At 39.0% G+C, this 13,533-nt stretch overlaps 2 protein-coding genes across 3 annotated transcripts; one reads left to right on the top strand and one right to left on the bottom strand.

The window, feature by feature from the left end:
* The first annotated feature begins 558 nt into the window (after positions 1–558).
* Positions 559–5,657, top strand: LOC122876127 (D-amino-acid oxidase-like). Of its 2 annotated transcripts, XM_044196086.1 has the most exons (11): positions 559–680; positions 1,347–1,542; positions 1,629–1,743; positions 2,088–2,164; positions 2,648–2,713; positions 3,223–3,277; positions 3,396–3,500; positions 3,603–3,685; positions 3,930–4,047; positions 4,317–4,415; positions 4,495–5,657. In XM_044196086.1, exons 2-11 carry the CDS (start codon positions 1,349–1,351, stop codon positions 4,618–4,620), a joined length of 1,038 nt encoding a protein of 345 aa, XP_044052021.1. In that variant the 5' UTR covers positions 559–680; positions 1,347–1,348; the 3' UTR covers positions 4,621–5,657. The 2 variants fall into 2 exon arrangements, with proteins under 2 accessions (XP_044052021.1, XP_044052022.1); XM_044196087.1 differs by lacking the exon at positions 2,648–2,713.
* A 6-nt stretch (positions 5,658–5,663) lies between these two features.
* Positions 5,664–13,358, bottom strand: svopa (SV2 related protein a). The gene is made up of 16 exons (XM_044196082.1): positions 12,681–13,358; positions 11,383–11,540; positions 10,857–10,942; positions 10,646–10,744; positions 10,063–10,134; positions 9,720–9,844; positions 9,571–9,634; positions 9,312–9,437; positions 9,092–9,220; positions 8,929–9,002; positions 8,695–8,771; positions 8,135–8,239; positions 7,324–7,435; positions 7,157–7,238; positions 6,937–7,026; positions 5,664–6,847 (listed from the first exon to the last, which is right to left on the bottom strand). The coding sequence occupies exons 1-16, from the start codon at positions 12,713–12,715 to the stop codon at positions 6,635–6,637; spliced, it is 1,647 nt and encodes a 548-aa protein (XP_044052017.1). The 5' UTR covers positions 12,716–13,358; the 3' UTR covers positions 5,664–6,634.
* Between the last annotated feature and the right edge of the window lie 175 nt (positions 13,359–13,533).

Below are 13,533 nucleotides of genomic sequence, written 5' to 3'. Positions count from 1 at the left end.
TTAGTATCATCTCTGTTGTGCTGCCTTAAAGCTGCTGTGTGATATATCCTGCTTGGAGAGGCTGACATGAAAAGGGCCTTGTGAGAGGAGCCAGCGTGGACCTTAGACAGACCTGGGACATTTATATGGGATCCAGGATTCATTAATGATGTCAGTGACACCTGTGTGGTTGTGGGATGTAAGGGCTTCATATATGTGGGAGAATGAGCTGTGACAAAAAGAGGAGGTGCAGTGGTATAACTGGAGATTATTATGAGGATTACAATTACAATGGGTACTGTGGCCTTTTTCATGGCAGCCATGTTGCCTAACATAATAAGCACAGTGTTATTATTATTATTAATAATAATTGCAAAAATCACTCACTGTGTTTATCCTTGTTTGACCAAGTTGTAGTAATATAATATACACATAAAAATTTGCATGTGGGAAATATCCCGAATTTGTTTCTCCATGGAGACAGCTAGGCATCAAGCTATTTACATTTTTGAAAAATAGAATAATTCTTAACCTGTACAATCCACCCAGAGGCATTTACACATCTTGGTTTAAAAGTTGAGCAAGTGCAGAGTAGCTGCTGTCTCCGCCCCTCGCCCATGTGACAGCTGAACCAGTGGGTGGTTGTCAGTCGTGAAAGACTTCAACAACTCCTGCAGTGGTGGCGGAACACTAGTCTGAAGGTAAAGCAAAACTTTTAGGAAATCATACAGATCCAGTTGTGAGTGGAGTATCTGCACAATATTTGTATCCGATCTGCTCTATTATGCAGTATTTACATAAGTCTTAAGTTTTCCTCCTCAACGATTTGCTCTGAAATGCTGTCTCGCTAAACTAAGGTGTATAATTATCCGACATGTTGCCCTCTCTGTTACATAATATACTACTGTCCTATTCTAAACTGTCTAGATTGCAAATGTTTTACTTAGATGTAGTGCGTGATTCAGCCAACCATGTAGGCACTAATCCATCTAAGATAGCTGTCCAACAGGTTTGCACAGTGGATAATATTTTAGATGTCATCAAGACTTTGCAAACTTCTGCATTTCTTTTACAGCGATTGACTGTTTGCGACTTTTTGTGGTTTTGTTATTCTTTTTTCTACTCAATAGATCTATAATAATAATAATAATAAGAGTACTAACAAGACTACAACTACTACTACTAATACATAATTTTAAGTAATACATTGTTTAATAATAATATAATAATCATTTTCTGATTCCCCTATTTTAGAATACAATACAGTAGAGATCCAGACTGTCATGTTGGTCTGTTTTCATATAGGATGCCTTTGTGGGTGAGTGAGTCTCAGATGTAACTGTGTTTTGTCTCTCATGTTAATCCAGACATGCGGGTGGCAGTGATTGGAGCTGGAGTCAGCGGCCTGTCAACAGCTCAGAGCATCTATGAGCAGTATCACTCAATTGTCAGTCAACTGACCATTGAGGTGTATGCAGACCGCTTCACTCCACTGACCACTAGTGATGGAGCTGCTGGCCTCTGGCAACCATATCTCTACGATAAGGGCAACATCCAGGAGACGTGAGTGCATTCTCTCTTTTGAGTCTCCACTTTATCTGCAAAAAAAGTGGCAACCATTGTAATGCTGTGTTTGTCCTCACATTTAGAAAATGGAATAAAGAGACATTTGACTACTTGCTGAGCTGCCTCAGTTCACCAGAGTCCATAAAAATGGGTGTATTCCTTCAGTCTGGCTACAATCTCTGCACTGAACCAGTCCCAGTGAGTAGTGCGTTGTTCTGCACAGTGACCTCTAAGATAAGATTTTACCTTCTTTAGGAAGCCTTTTACAACCCAGAACAAAGGAACTGTGCAATTAAAAGTATAGATATAGTTAAACTATAACCAGTTGTAGTCCAGTAGTATTTAGCCTGACTGAAAGTAGAGCTTTGTTCAGCCGCACAAAGATGGGTGCCTGCAGTGGTTGGAAAACAATAACAGAGAGGATTCACCAAAGGTTGGGTTTAAACTCAGACTCAGGGATTAGCGCCAATTTAACACAGCCAAGATGTGTTTAGGACATAAATGATGTGATCTCATACTAAGTGACTTGTTTTTGATTGCAGGATCCCTCATTTAACGATATTGTCCTAGGCTTCAGAAAGCTCACAGAGCGAGAACTGCAGATGTTCCCTGGATACAAGTAGGTTCCTGCTGAAAGCAAAACACTGAAAGAACATAAAGCAGAGATGCAAATAGTTAGTTAGTTAGTTAGTTAGTTAGGTAGTTATCTCCAATGATGAATATCCAAAGCTAAAAAGGTATCACACATACAGCTTTTAGGTAGTTATTTATTTCCATGTCATGCCAAACATTTGACCCACATGGGATTGCAAGACACTGCTGTATATCAAACGTCAAGATTACAGCAGGCCTTCCAATAAAATATCTAAAAAGCCAAAAAAAAACCACCCATAAATCATACAAATATATATACATCTATAAAATTTCAGGTGACAAATGCTTTGAAAGAAAGAAAGAAAGAAACTTCTTACACTAACTTCCTATTTCTGTTTTTTTCTTACTATCTTTTATGTGGTTCCCAAAAAAAGATACAAATATTTATGATTGGATGGATAATTCTGTGTCACCAGCTCTCACAATCTGTCTCTTCTAATATGTCCAGTTATGGGTGGTTCAACACTTCTCTTATGGTGGAAGGTAAAACATATTTACCTTGGCTGATGGACTGGTGAGTAATTAACTTATCGTATCAGCATTTTTTCCCCCTGAGTCCTGAGTTGAACGCAGTTCATCCTGGTGTAGCACCTGTTTGCAACATCATTTACTACCCAATAAAAAAAGATATGCTATATATAGTCTATATAGTGGACTAAAATTATCTGACAGTGCAAAGGAAAAAATTATATACAGTCTGTGGTCGCTAACTGAGAGCTAACTGCTACCATGCGTTGTGCAGGCCAGGGAAAAAGGCACGTTTAGACAGCTGCCAGATGGGAATGACCTGATTAGTGTCTGAAATGTTTTCCATCTGACACACTACATTGTCCTCAACATAATTCCCTATAGGCTGTGTATGAATAGTAAATGAGTGAATAATTTCAGACACAGCCTACCAGATGTCCTCAGGTGTTGTTTAGGATAACTGGTTCTTAATCTTGAGTAGAAGTCAAAAAGTAGATTTTTCAGGAGTGGATTTCTAGTGCTCATAATAAACATCTGGTTTTGTGTCATTCATAGGTTGCAAAGAAGGGGTGTAAAATTTTATCACAGGAAAATAGAGTCCTTCAAGGAGGTTAGTGAAGGCTTTTCAACAGGCAGAATGTTGTAATTTCCTATTTACCTCAGAAGGACTCACAAAATGTTATCACTTGTCATATTTGTTATCTCTTATCATGCTTCCCTGAATTTAGCTGGCAGAAACTGGGGCAGACGTGGTAATAAACTGCACTGGGATAAGATCAGGAGAGCTCCAGCCAGACCCTGAGCTCAAACCAGGCCGGGGTCAGATAGTGAAGGTGAGAGGGAACAGGTTCAAATGTCTGTAAATAGTTTATATAACCAGCTATAAAAGTACCATGGAAATAGCAGCTGAACCTTGTTATTTCTTTGTCTTTCAGGTGGATGCTCCATGGCTGAAGCATTGGATTCTTACCCACAATTTTACAACAGGAGTCTACAATTCACCATACATCATTCCAGGGTAGTTCTAGCACATATGATACTTTTGGATTTACGGTATCATACACATAATTCATGTTGCTGTGCAGTTTTAGTTTCTATATGCTAAATATGAAATTTAGCTATTTAGCAGTGGTTATACTGTGTTGTCCAGTTGCCATGGCGTTGCTTTCTGTCAGAGCACTTGTAACTTGGGAGGACAGAGTTTTGTAGCCAGAAAGCCAAAGTTGTTTTTTCATGAGCGAACAGAACATCTGTGTCTGCAGGAGTCGTCTCGTGACAGTCGGTGGGATTTTCCAGTTAGGAAACTGGAGTGAACAGAACAACTCCACCGACCATAAGAAAATCTGGGAAGATGCTTGCCAACTTGAGCCAAGTCTCAAAGTGAGATTATATCAAAATGCTGTTTGTGTAAGAGGCCATAAAAAGTATGTATGCTGTAATGAATTATTTACAATGAGTCTTCTGTAGAGCTAAGTATTTAACATTTTGCATTTGATATATTTAGAATATATTCTATAAATCAGTCCTCAAACATGTTAGTGACAAGTAACAAGTTGGTGGCAAAACACCCAAATCTGGATGTAGCTGTCTTTAGTCTCGCAAAATTTCAAGTTTGAGAAACATTATGTCTTGTTGTTCTCTAACCTCAGCATGCCCGGATAGTAGAGGACTGGGCCGGCCTCAGGCCTGTTCGCAGCAAAGTCCGACTGGAGAGGGAGGCCATACAGTGTGGCGCAGCTACAATAGAGGTAAACGTTAACAGCTAAGTAGTACTTTAGATATTAATTTTGGTCATTCAACTTCTAAAATATCCTGGCTCTCATTCAGGTGATACACAACTATGGCCATGGAGGTTTCGGACTCACCATTCACAGAGGCTGCGCCCAGGAGGCAGCGAGGCTCTTCGGTCAGGTTGTGGAGCAAAAAGGCAAATGTCCAAAAGCTCACTTGTAAATTTGTGTCTGGCAGTAATGATTAGTGCACTCCTTTTTCAAATTTCAATGTCAGTGCCTTGTATCCCATACTGCACAAACTGTTGTTGACTATGATTAACATTTAAAGAGAAGAGATATTCATTATCATACACAGTATGTTTGAGGTAATGTATATGTATCGTGAAAGAGGAGACACTCATGTCGTTGTTCTCGTCCACTAAGAGATGGCTCATTCATGTGTAACAAAATCATACTTAAATCCGTATGAGGTTTGGGTAATTTTAAGTGTTGACAATGTTCTCAGTAAATGTAGATTATAACTAATAAAATCACTCATCACACTGTTTAGTAATAAATAACAACATGAATCCACTGCTCTTTTTGAAAGATTATTTACTATAGTATCATACACATTTACATCCAGTGCATTGACAAGAATCTGTGCACACAGACACTTAATGCAGCACTATATCTTAAACACTGGCAGGTAAGAGTCAGCTTGCTGGACCTGTACTAGTTAATCTCTTTTTCGTTTTTTTTTTTGTTTTTTTTTAACAAAACTTTGCTCAGTGTGTTACTCGTAGAATCAGACTGGGCAAAGTCCGTCTCCACATCACCTTTGTTACAAACAAAAGCAAAGACAACAACTAAACCAGGTTTTGATACATTTACAGAAAGACAGAATGTAACATCCTGCTAAATGGTTGTGTTTGCATGTGTAGGTCCATGTGTGCAAGAGATGCAGCATGGTTTATACATCGTAACACCATATACTCATGTTAATGTCATTTTTTTAAAATCATGGGATTTTTACTAACTAGGTTGAGTCAGCTTTGGGTGATGAAAATACTCAGATTTTAATTTCCTAATACTTCAATACGTTAACTTACATAATGTGGTCTTCAAATGCAGTCTAGGATCTGTGGACCAGCTGTGATATAATTAGGAAATATTGTCAACTGTATGATGTCACTGATTATGCTCATTATGCTCTGATGAAGGCTTCGGCAGATTTGTCAGCTTGTTGTAAATAAAATGATCACATAATGATCAAGAGATGAGGTGGTATTTTCATTATTACTAGAGTAATACCTGCCTTTTCCTCATGTATTTAACAGAAAATCATCCATGTTAAAATGTGAAACAATACTGACACGAAAAAAAAGAACATAGGATTTTAAAAGGATGCTTACTGTATACGAGAAAATCAGGGACTTACTGTGCAGTATTTCCTTTCACTGCCTTGACAGAAATGAATCTTAGATGAAGTAATCACAGACCTTATTTAATCTAATGGTCTGTTTATTTGATGATGTGGAACTGTTCTTCACTCCAGCAATGCGCTTTGTATAAAGCTGAGTTTGTAATTAGTGTATTTTAACAGGCAATTTGTGTGCACAAAATAATGCTCTTTCTTATCTACGCATCTATGTCTTTTTCATAGGGTTAAGAGTAGGTCTCTTAAACACAAACAGAATAGATTTAAGGCTCTTTGAAAAGAAGATGGTTATTTGAAGCTAACAGTTGCACCCTCTTTATTCTCCTTTGCTTGAGAAAAGCAGAATTCAAATACTTTACTCAAAGTATTTGAATTCAAATACTTTACTCAAAGTATTTGAATTCAAATACTTTACTCAAAGTATTTGAATTCAAATACTTTACTCAAAGTATTTGAATTCAAATACTTTACTCAAAGTATTTGAATTCTCACTTCTTTAAGAATGTTTCACATGTCGTCCACCCTTCATTTTCTCAATCTTGCACTCGTGTAGGTCATTTGGTCTTTTGCAGTCACCCCGTGTGCTGTTAGTCAGTGGCAAAATTGTGACAGCAATGGTGGCTGAAGACTATATAATAATAATACATAATATTGTGCTGCCTGGCTCTCTGAAACCACTGTGGTGCCTAAACTGAAGAGTCATAGGATGGGACTGGAGATGGACACAGAAAGCTGGTCTAGCTTCTTTTGCCTCTCCTTGCCTCTTTTCCTCACCGTGGTCACCTCTCTCGGTTGTACTCCAGCCGACGGGTCCTCAGCCCTGGGAGCCGGAGCTGGACTGAGGGATTCTCTCTGGGCTGTGGGAGGAGGCCCGGCCCACCATCTCCTGCCCCCACTCGCGGTGGCTGGACTCCTGCAGGCCCCGGCCTGTTGTCTCAATTGGCAGTGCACAGGAGGCGACGGCAGCTAGGAGGCAGCAGCAGCAGTACACGGAGAGAGCCAGGTACACAGATGACTCCAACATCACCTGCAGGATGAAGCCCAGGGACGAACGCAAATGATCACCACTTTCTTGTGTTATGTATTTAAAGGAGAAAACTGATAGAAGGGTGTTACCTGTGCAACAAAAGGTGTAATAAGGGCACCAACTCTGGCCATCCCACTGCTTGTTCCCAGACCTAAAGCCCTGGTCGCTGTTGGGTACACCTGCAGAGTATCAGAAAATACTGAGGAGGCTGCCTTGATGTTGGCTCACTTTACTCAGCTATTGATTTGAGCAGAGCCGTACTAATCACTGTTTGCAAGCGAAAACCTGCACTCTGGTTGGATATCTTACCTCTGGAGTGTACACATAGGCAGCCTGAAATCCTCCTGCGATGAAAGCTCTGGCGATGAATATCAACACTGTCATGGATGCTCTGCAACAGACAAACCAGCAATGCTGGATAAATGATGGATCCACAATTTGATGTTTAACATTCTCACTACTAGTATCCACCTTACCTGCCAACACAACCATAGAGGGGAATAATGCACATAGAGAAGATGAAGAAACACAATGCCATGGTCTTCCTCCTTCCCAGTCGATCAATAGCCCACAGTGTCACCAGCAGTCCTATGTAACAATGGAAAATGCAAAATTCCATGTTTGTAAAATATAATAGTTATTCATTTCTGCTTTTATTTATTACTATCTGCACACAAATCTTTCTCATGTTAGACCTCTTGACATGTCATTGCAGGAAAATCAGAGGTGTAACTAATAACATTAATGATGGAATGCAGTCATCATTAATGCAATTATTACAACCTTGCCAAAGTGTCCTCCATGAGAAAGCTCAATCGAAATTATTATTCAGATGATTATTTATAACTTATTAAATGATCTTTCTGTTTTACTGATTTGTCCCTGAAATACCCTGAAGTAATGTAGTAACAGGTGTATTAATTAATTACATAGCATTTAGGATTATTATGATGACATTTTTAGTACCAAGCTATACCAACATAGCAATAGGTGCAGCAACTAATAAGTATTTACTAGATAATTATCCAGTAATTACTTGTATAAAGAACTTGTAGTGAGTATTGCAAAAAAAAAAACATACAATATACAACATACATTTTTGTATAAGTAATTACTAAAAATTACATAAACAGCAGTAAATCAATGCACCATTCACAACATAATATCAGAGTACTAAACCTGTAATAACCTTTTTTTTGTACCAATGTTTAGTTTTCTAGTAAATATAAAGTAATTATGGTATATTGACTGACTTTGTGAAGACATAGATATTTAACTGATGTGTACCTGGGAATTCAGATAAGGTGGTCCACAACAGGTCTTTGTAGTCGTCGGAGTTCAGATATTTACACTCCAAGTTGCACCGGGGCTCTCTCTTATTACCTTTGGACACTAGAGGGCGGTATAAAACAACAGGATAGTTCAGCACTGGCTCTGTGTTGCCTTTGCAAAAACGCACTGTATAAGCACATAGACCTTTTTCATGGCAGACATTTTGACTTGTCAGAGTAAGAAAAGCACAGGTGTAACTAATAACATTAACAATGGTGTTATCAATTACACCTGTGCTTTTCCTGCTAAGACCATGTGCGTCTTGAAAAGGGTTGATTCTTTCACTGACACTCAGAAGCATGATTTATTAGATGTTTATTCATTCGAAATATATAAACTGCTAACTTAATTCCCTGTTTTTGTAGTTGAAATGTATACTACATTTATCTCCTGGGGCGTTCAACACACAAGTCACTGAACTACATTGTCTCTTTTATCAGTCTACCAAATTAAAATGCGTGTGTGTGTCCCTGAATGTGTGAGGGCGTCTGTTAGTTGTTGGAGCAGTGACTCACTTCCACATGCACCTCCCTCCTGAAACAGCTCTGTAGTGAGCAGCACCAGTCCGTAGTAAGAGAAGGCATTTGCGAACCTGAGGAGACAGAGACGCAGGATGAAACAATGGTGGTTTACATGAAGTGAGACGCACAAATTAATTCGTCTGTGCGCTTGGAGAGTAAGAAAGAAAAGAAAATCAGTGAGTAATGACTGAGGTATGACTGGGTGGCATTCTCATTCACTCCACTTACCAAATAAACCACAGCAGAACTGTGGTCCAGCGAAACTGCGATGAAAATAAGTCTTGAATCTTTCCACGATCCTCCTAATTAAAAGAACAGACATTAAAAAAACATGAATGTAAAAATAACAACATTTAAGTTGCATACATGAAAAATATCCAATGTCTTTTACCTGTCTGGCAGCGATAAGTTTCCCCAGTGGCATGGGTGCTCCGTTCTCTGTAGCAATGCGCTTCAGTGTGGCCAGAGCTTTTTCCTGGTTCCCTGTCAGCACGTCGTATCGAGCACTCTCTGGTAGCCACTGCTCCCACCACCACCCCCACAAAAATTGATAAAGCTGTCATTTGTTATGCTAACATATTGTAGAACAAGACTTGTAACATCATACTCACAAAACATAGGATGGCAAAGATAAAGAGAGGAATGGTAGAGAGGCCTAGCAGCCAACGCCAGCCCAGAGTGGGCATCACCAGGATCGCTAAGAGGACCTCAAACACTGTGCCCAGTGCCCAAAATATCTGCAAGGCAAAATCTAAATTATATAAAATCCTGTGCAGTTATGGCTACATGTTTTGTCATTTCTGGATGTCATTAACACTATGAATAGAAGGATGATAGATGAGTGAGATAGTAGTATAGGGTAGTCCTTACCTCAATCAGCAAGATGCATGTGGCTCTGGACTTCATAGGCAGAAATTCAGCATACAGTGTCACCCTTATGAGGAGGAACATTTTACTGTTAATCCTAACTCAAATTAATAACAGTGTTGTTTTTAGAGAGACAAATGAGGGTTACTCACGACTGTGGGGCTCCTCCAATGCCAAAGCCCACCAGTGCACGGAGGAAAAGGATCCATCCATACACAGGTGCAAATGCACTCATCAGGCCATAGAACATAGTCCACAGCACACTCATCTTGAGACCCTGTGTGTGAATACGATCAAAACACAACAAGCTGCTCAATAAATTATGGTGATCTAATAAGGCTCTTCAGGAGAGCATACAGTACAGCGTCTGATATCGATCACTTTCTTTCATTCAGAAACTGAAAACCTAAACTTCTAACACCTATAAATTAAACTTACAGAAAACAGAAATATAATTAATCTCCATGTCAATCAGTGGTTTTAATTAGAACTTACTGTCTTTCTGCCGTATCTGTCAGATATGTTTCCCCAAAGAGAGGAGCTGATCATCATCCCGATAAACACTGCCTGCATCAATGAAATAAAAAAAGAATGATAAGCTGATATTATGCACATCCTGTCATACATATTTTCAAACTGTAGACAGTACTGTAGCTTTCTGTTTTGGTGTGAGCCACTAAAAGTCACTGAATGTGAAATTTTAATTTGATTATCTTCTCATGAACAGTGAATGTATTATTACAACTCAATTACGTGACATCATTAAAAATATGCACTGTTTGCATGCCTCTTTATGCAATAGCATTAGTAAAATCTAGTGTAGCTCCCCTGTTTGCATGTTGTTTTATATAATACTCAGAAAAGTAAACATGCTTTTGATAGTGATTCAAATCAAAATATTGCAACACATCTAATGACATTAAAAAGCATTAGGGGCTTTACTCTTTTCCATGTGGTTGTCACTGTTCAATACAAGCTCTCATTTCAAAACAATCCCTAAGCACTGAATCAATAACTATCAGGACAGTCATATAGCACTGCAAGCAAGAGCACTTTACAGACATTAGAGGGCCATTACCGATGTAAGCAGTGCCACCTCAAGGCTGGGCAGCCTCCATTCACAGTGGAGCTGTGGGGCTAAGATGCTGAGGATCATCATCTCCATAGCATCAGCCATCTGAGTAAACAGAAAACCCAGAGAAACACAATATCCTAGTGTTTACTGAAAAACATGCACGCACATACACAGTATCTGGAATGGTGTATTTTCAGTAAAGAGCAGTTCTTACCCAGGACAGACCAGTGAGGATGGAGAGTTTCCACTGAAATGTCCCGAAGCCTATGGCCTCTACGGCATCTTCTACCATGAATGTGTCTGAGGGAATAAGCAACGTGAAGATATTTAAATTAGCAGATACAAACCTTCTCTGAACAGTGGTCTGAGAGCTTCTATAAGGAACAGCAGTTGTATAACTGAGGTTGAGCGCTCTGGGTGTTGGTATGTATTTATTGCTTACAAACAGGTTAGGCCTGTGACATCATCATCTACGTGCTTCTGATGACAGTTTTAAAGTAAATCCTCAAGCTTGAAACAACAAATATGCCACTGTCATTTTTTGGAGAACTGTTCTTTCATACAAGATATTACTTTTGAGATTGAAAGTTTTCTTGACCTTGGAAACAGATATAATTGATATTACTTGACTGAAATCATGTTACTTTAGGGAGTATGAGTGTATTATGAAAGTGTAGGGAAGTAGGGACAGGGAAGTTAAGGAAGTTTTGTGTGTAAAATGGAGCCCTGCCATACTGTACCATCAGTTGGATTGGCAAACTCCCGAGGAACTGGAGCTCCATCTGTAAGTGCCACAGACTCTGAATCAGTCTGCTCTGCAATCTTGACAACCTGTTCTCTAGTCTCGCCATCATCCTCGGAGCGTGTGCTCTCACCTGTGCGACGGAAGCGGATAACACTACAACAAAAAATGTGAATTATTTTTTTAAAAGCCCAGGAGAATTAACACATCTGCAATATGTCCGGCCGGGGGAGTTTCAGAAGACTAGTGCCAGGGCAAAGCTGAGTACAAGTGAGAGTCAGTTGCCTAGGTGATATGAGCCTTTTCTGGCTGTGATTTTGTGAATGGGTGGTAATATCTTCCTATGGGCAAACCATGTCAAGCCAGCTGACAGCTCTGCACACTGCTCTTTACTGCTTGGCAAGCTTATAAAGCCTAAATACCCAGAAACATGCATGTTTTCTACAGATGGAAGGTATAATCTTCTCCCAAATGTAGATAATAGATGGTTCATCAAGGATGAAACACTATAAGAGAACTTGGAAAGTGCCAGTGATGTCTTAATCACTGTAATTACATAACATAGCCTTATTGCAATGTGAAGTATCAGTGCTGCAGATGACTTCGTGAGATGTCCAGCCACTATAATTTTCATTTTCAAGCTCTTTATAAAGAAATAAATGAATACATCCAGCAATACTGCAACCCCTTAAAACAGCCATCTTTTCTTTTATTTTACTAACTGGAATAGATTTGTAAGTGCTTATTCCAAATCCATGTTTTTTACCGTTTGATTAACAAATATTTCATTTTAAAAATTATATTTATTTTATTATTTTACTGTATGTCTTTGAGAAATGTTCCTGTATCTTAATGTATATACAGCAGGATTGAAATAAATCACGTTAGGTACTGAGTCATGAAGACGAACTCAATTACAAGTTAAGATGGGAAACTGATCAGCTTAGAAATAACAGCAAACCTGCTTCCTATGAATAAATAAGACCAAAACAGTCTTCTTAGGAAATTGCTGCGACTGTAAACAAACTGCACCACCAGCATCGTCTAAACATGCTAAATTGTTTTTATATTTTCCTTAATCTAGGTACATTTCTAGGTAAAATAAATGAATACATGTTGTTATTAAATGACTGCAGCTTTTAAGGAATGTCAAGCTATTTGTGGTCCAGCGAGCTAATCAAACAAATACGATGCGAAGCTGTCAGAGGGCGACGCGTCGGCCAAACATGCTGTCACGGTTGAACACAGATTGAATAAAACCAAAAGGCGTTCATTTGCAGATTGTAGTCTACTCACGGCAACTGTCTCAGTTGGAACAGATCATCGTCCATTTTGGTGTTTACTGACTGACGCTCTGTTTGGCCTCATCGCCGTTTACATTATCACGACGTGCAGCGATTTCAGCACCGAGGAGAGCGACCTGCTCCGGGTGTCCGCCGACAGCCAATGAGAGGCCGCCCTGCGCGAGTCACAGCACGAGACGCACAGAGAGGGAGAGTGGATAGGCTGAGCTCAGGAGGATCTGACACTACATGACTGCTAATTACTGTGGTCCTACACACGACTTATCAACACAGAGACCGTGTGAACACCAATCCAGTCCTGTTCGTTTGATGTCTGTTATCCATAACCAGATTTCAGATGATCAATTCAATTTATATTGCTATTTTTTTCTTATTAAAACTGCATGGTAAGTTGTGTAGCGCCTTTCAAACACAGAGGCAATTCAAAGTGCTTTATATAAGGTGACGGAATGCATAAGAACAACATTTAACCACACAATTAAATAAATCAATTGAAATAGAATAAAATGAGATAAATATTAAATAATAATAATGGACTAACTCTAACATGTTGTATAAGGTTTATTTTTGATGGAAGTTAAACTGTTAACCAGAACTTGGTATTGTGTATTGGAATTATCAGAAAATTATTACTGTTTTTTAAAATCTGTTTATCCTCATGTTGTTTTGGGCTACCGTTTCGTTGTCTGCTACCAGTCTGTAAAGCATGACCACAACAAATTGTGCATTAGAAGTTAAAAAAAAAACAGAAATACAAATTTAAGAGAAACAAATCTAAAGCCAATAGTCCATGACAATTATTTAAACAGTAAAAATAAAAACTGTTATGTGGGATTGTTGATTTA

Source organism: Siniperca chuatsi, linkage group LG5, assembly GCF_020085105.1.
Source record: "Siniperca chuatsi isolate FFG_IHB_CAS linkage group LG5, ASM2008510v1, whole genome shotgun sequence".
NCBI classification, from domain to species: domain Eukaryota; kingdom Metazoa; phylum Chordata; class Actinopteri; order Centrarchiformes; family Sinipercidae; genus Siniperca; species Siniperca chuatsi.
Note: the sequence above shows the minus strand (reverse complement) of the source record. Positions and strands in the feature narration are given on the sequence as shown.

Coding starts and splice junctions, on each gene's coding strand:
- LOC122876127 (XM_044196086.1), top strand. CDS start 1,349: ATGCGGGTGGCAGTGATTGGAGCTGGAGTCAGCGGCCTGTCAACAGCT. Junction 1,744..2,087: donor TCTGCACTGAACCAGTCCCA/GTGAGTAGTGCG, acceptor TTTTGATTGCAG/GATCCCTCATTTAACGATAT. Junction 3,278..3,395: donor AAATAGAGTCCTTCAAGGAG/GTTAGTGAAGGC, acceptor CCCTGAATTTAG/CTGGCAGAAACTGGGGCAGA.
- svopa (XM_044196082.1), bottom strand. CDS start 12,715: ATGGACGATGATCTGTTCCAACTGAGACAGTTGCC. Junction 9,635..9,719: donor ATTGGAGGAGCCCCACAGTC/GTGAGTAACCCT, acceptor CCTCCTCATAAG/GGTGACACTGTATGCTGAAT. Junction 8,240..8,694: donor GGAGGGAGGTGCATGTGGAA/GTGAGTCACTGC, acceptor ACCGCCCTCTAG/TGTCCAAAGGTAATAAGAGA.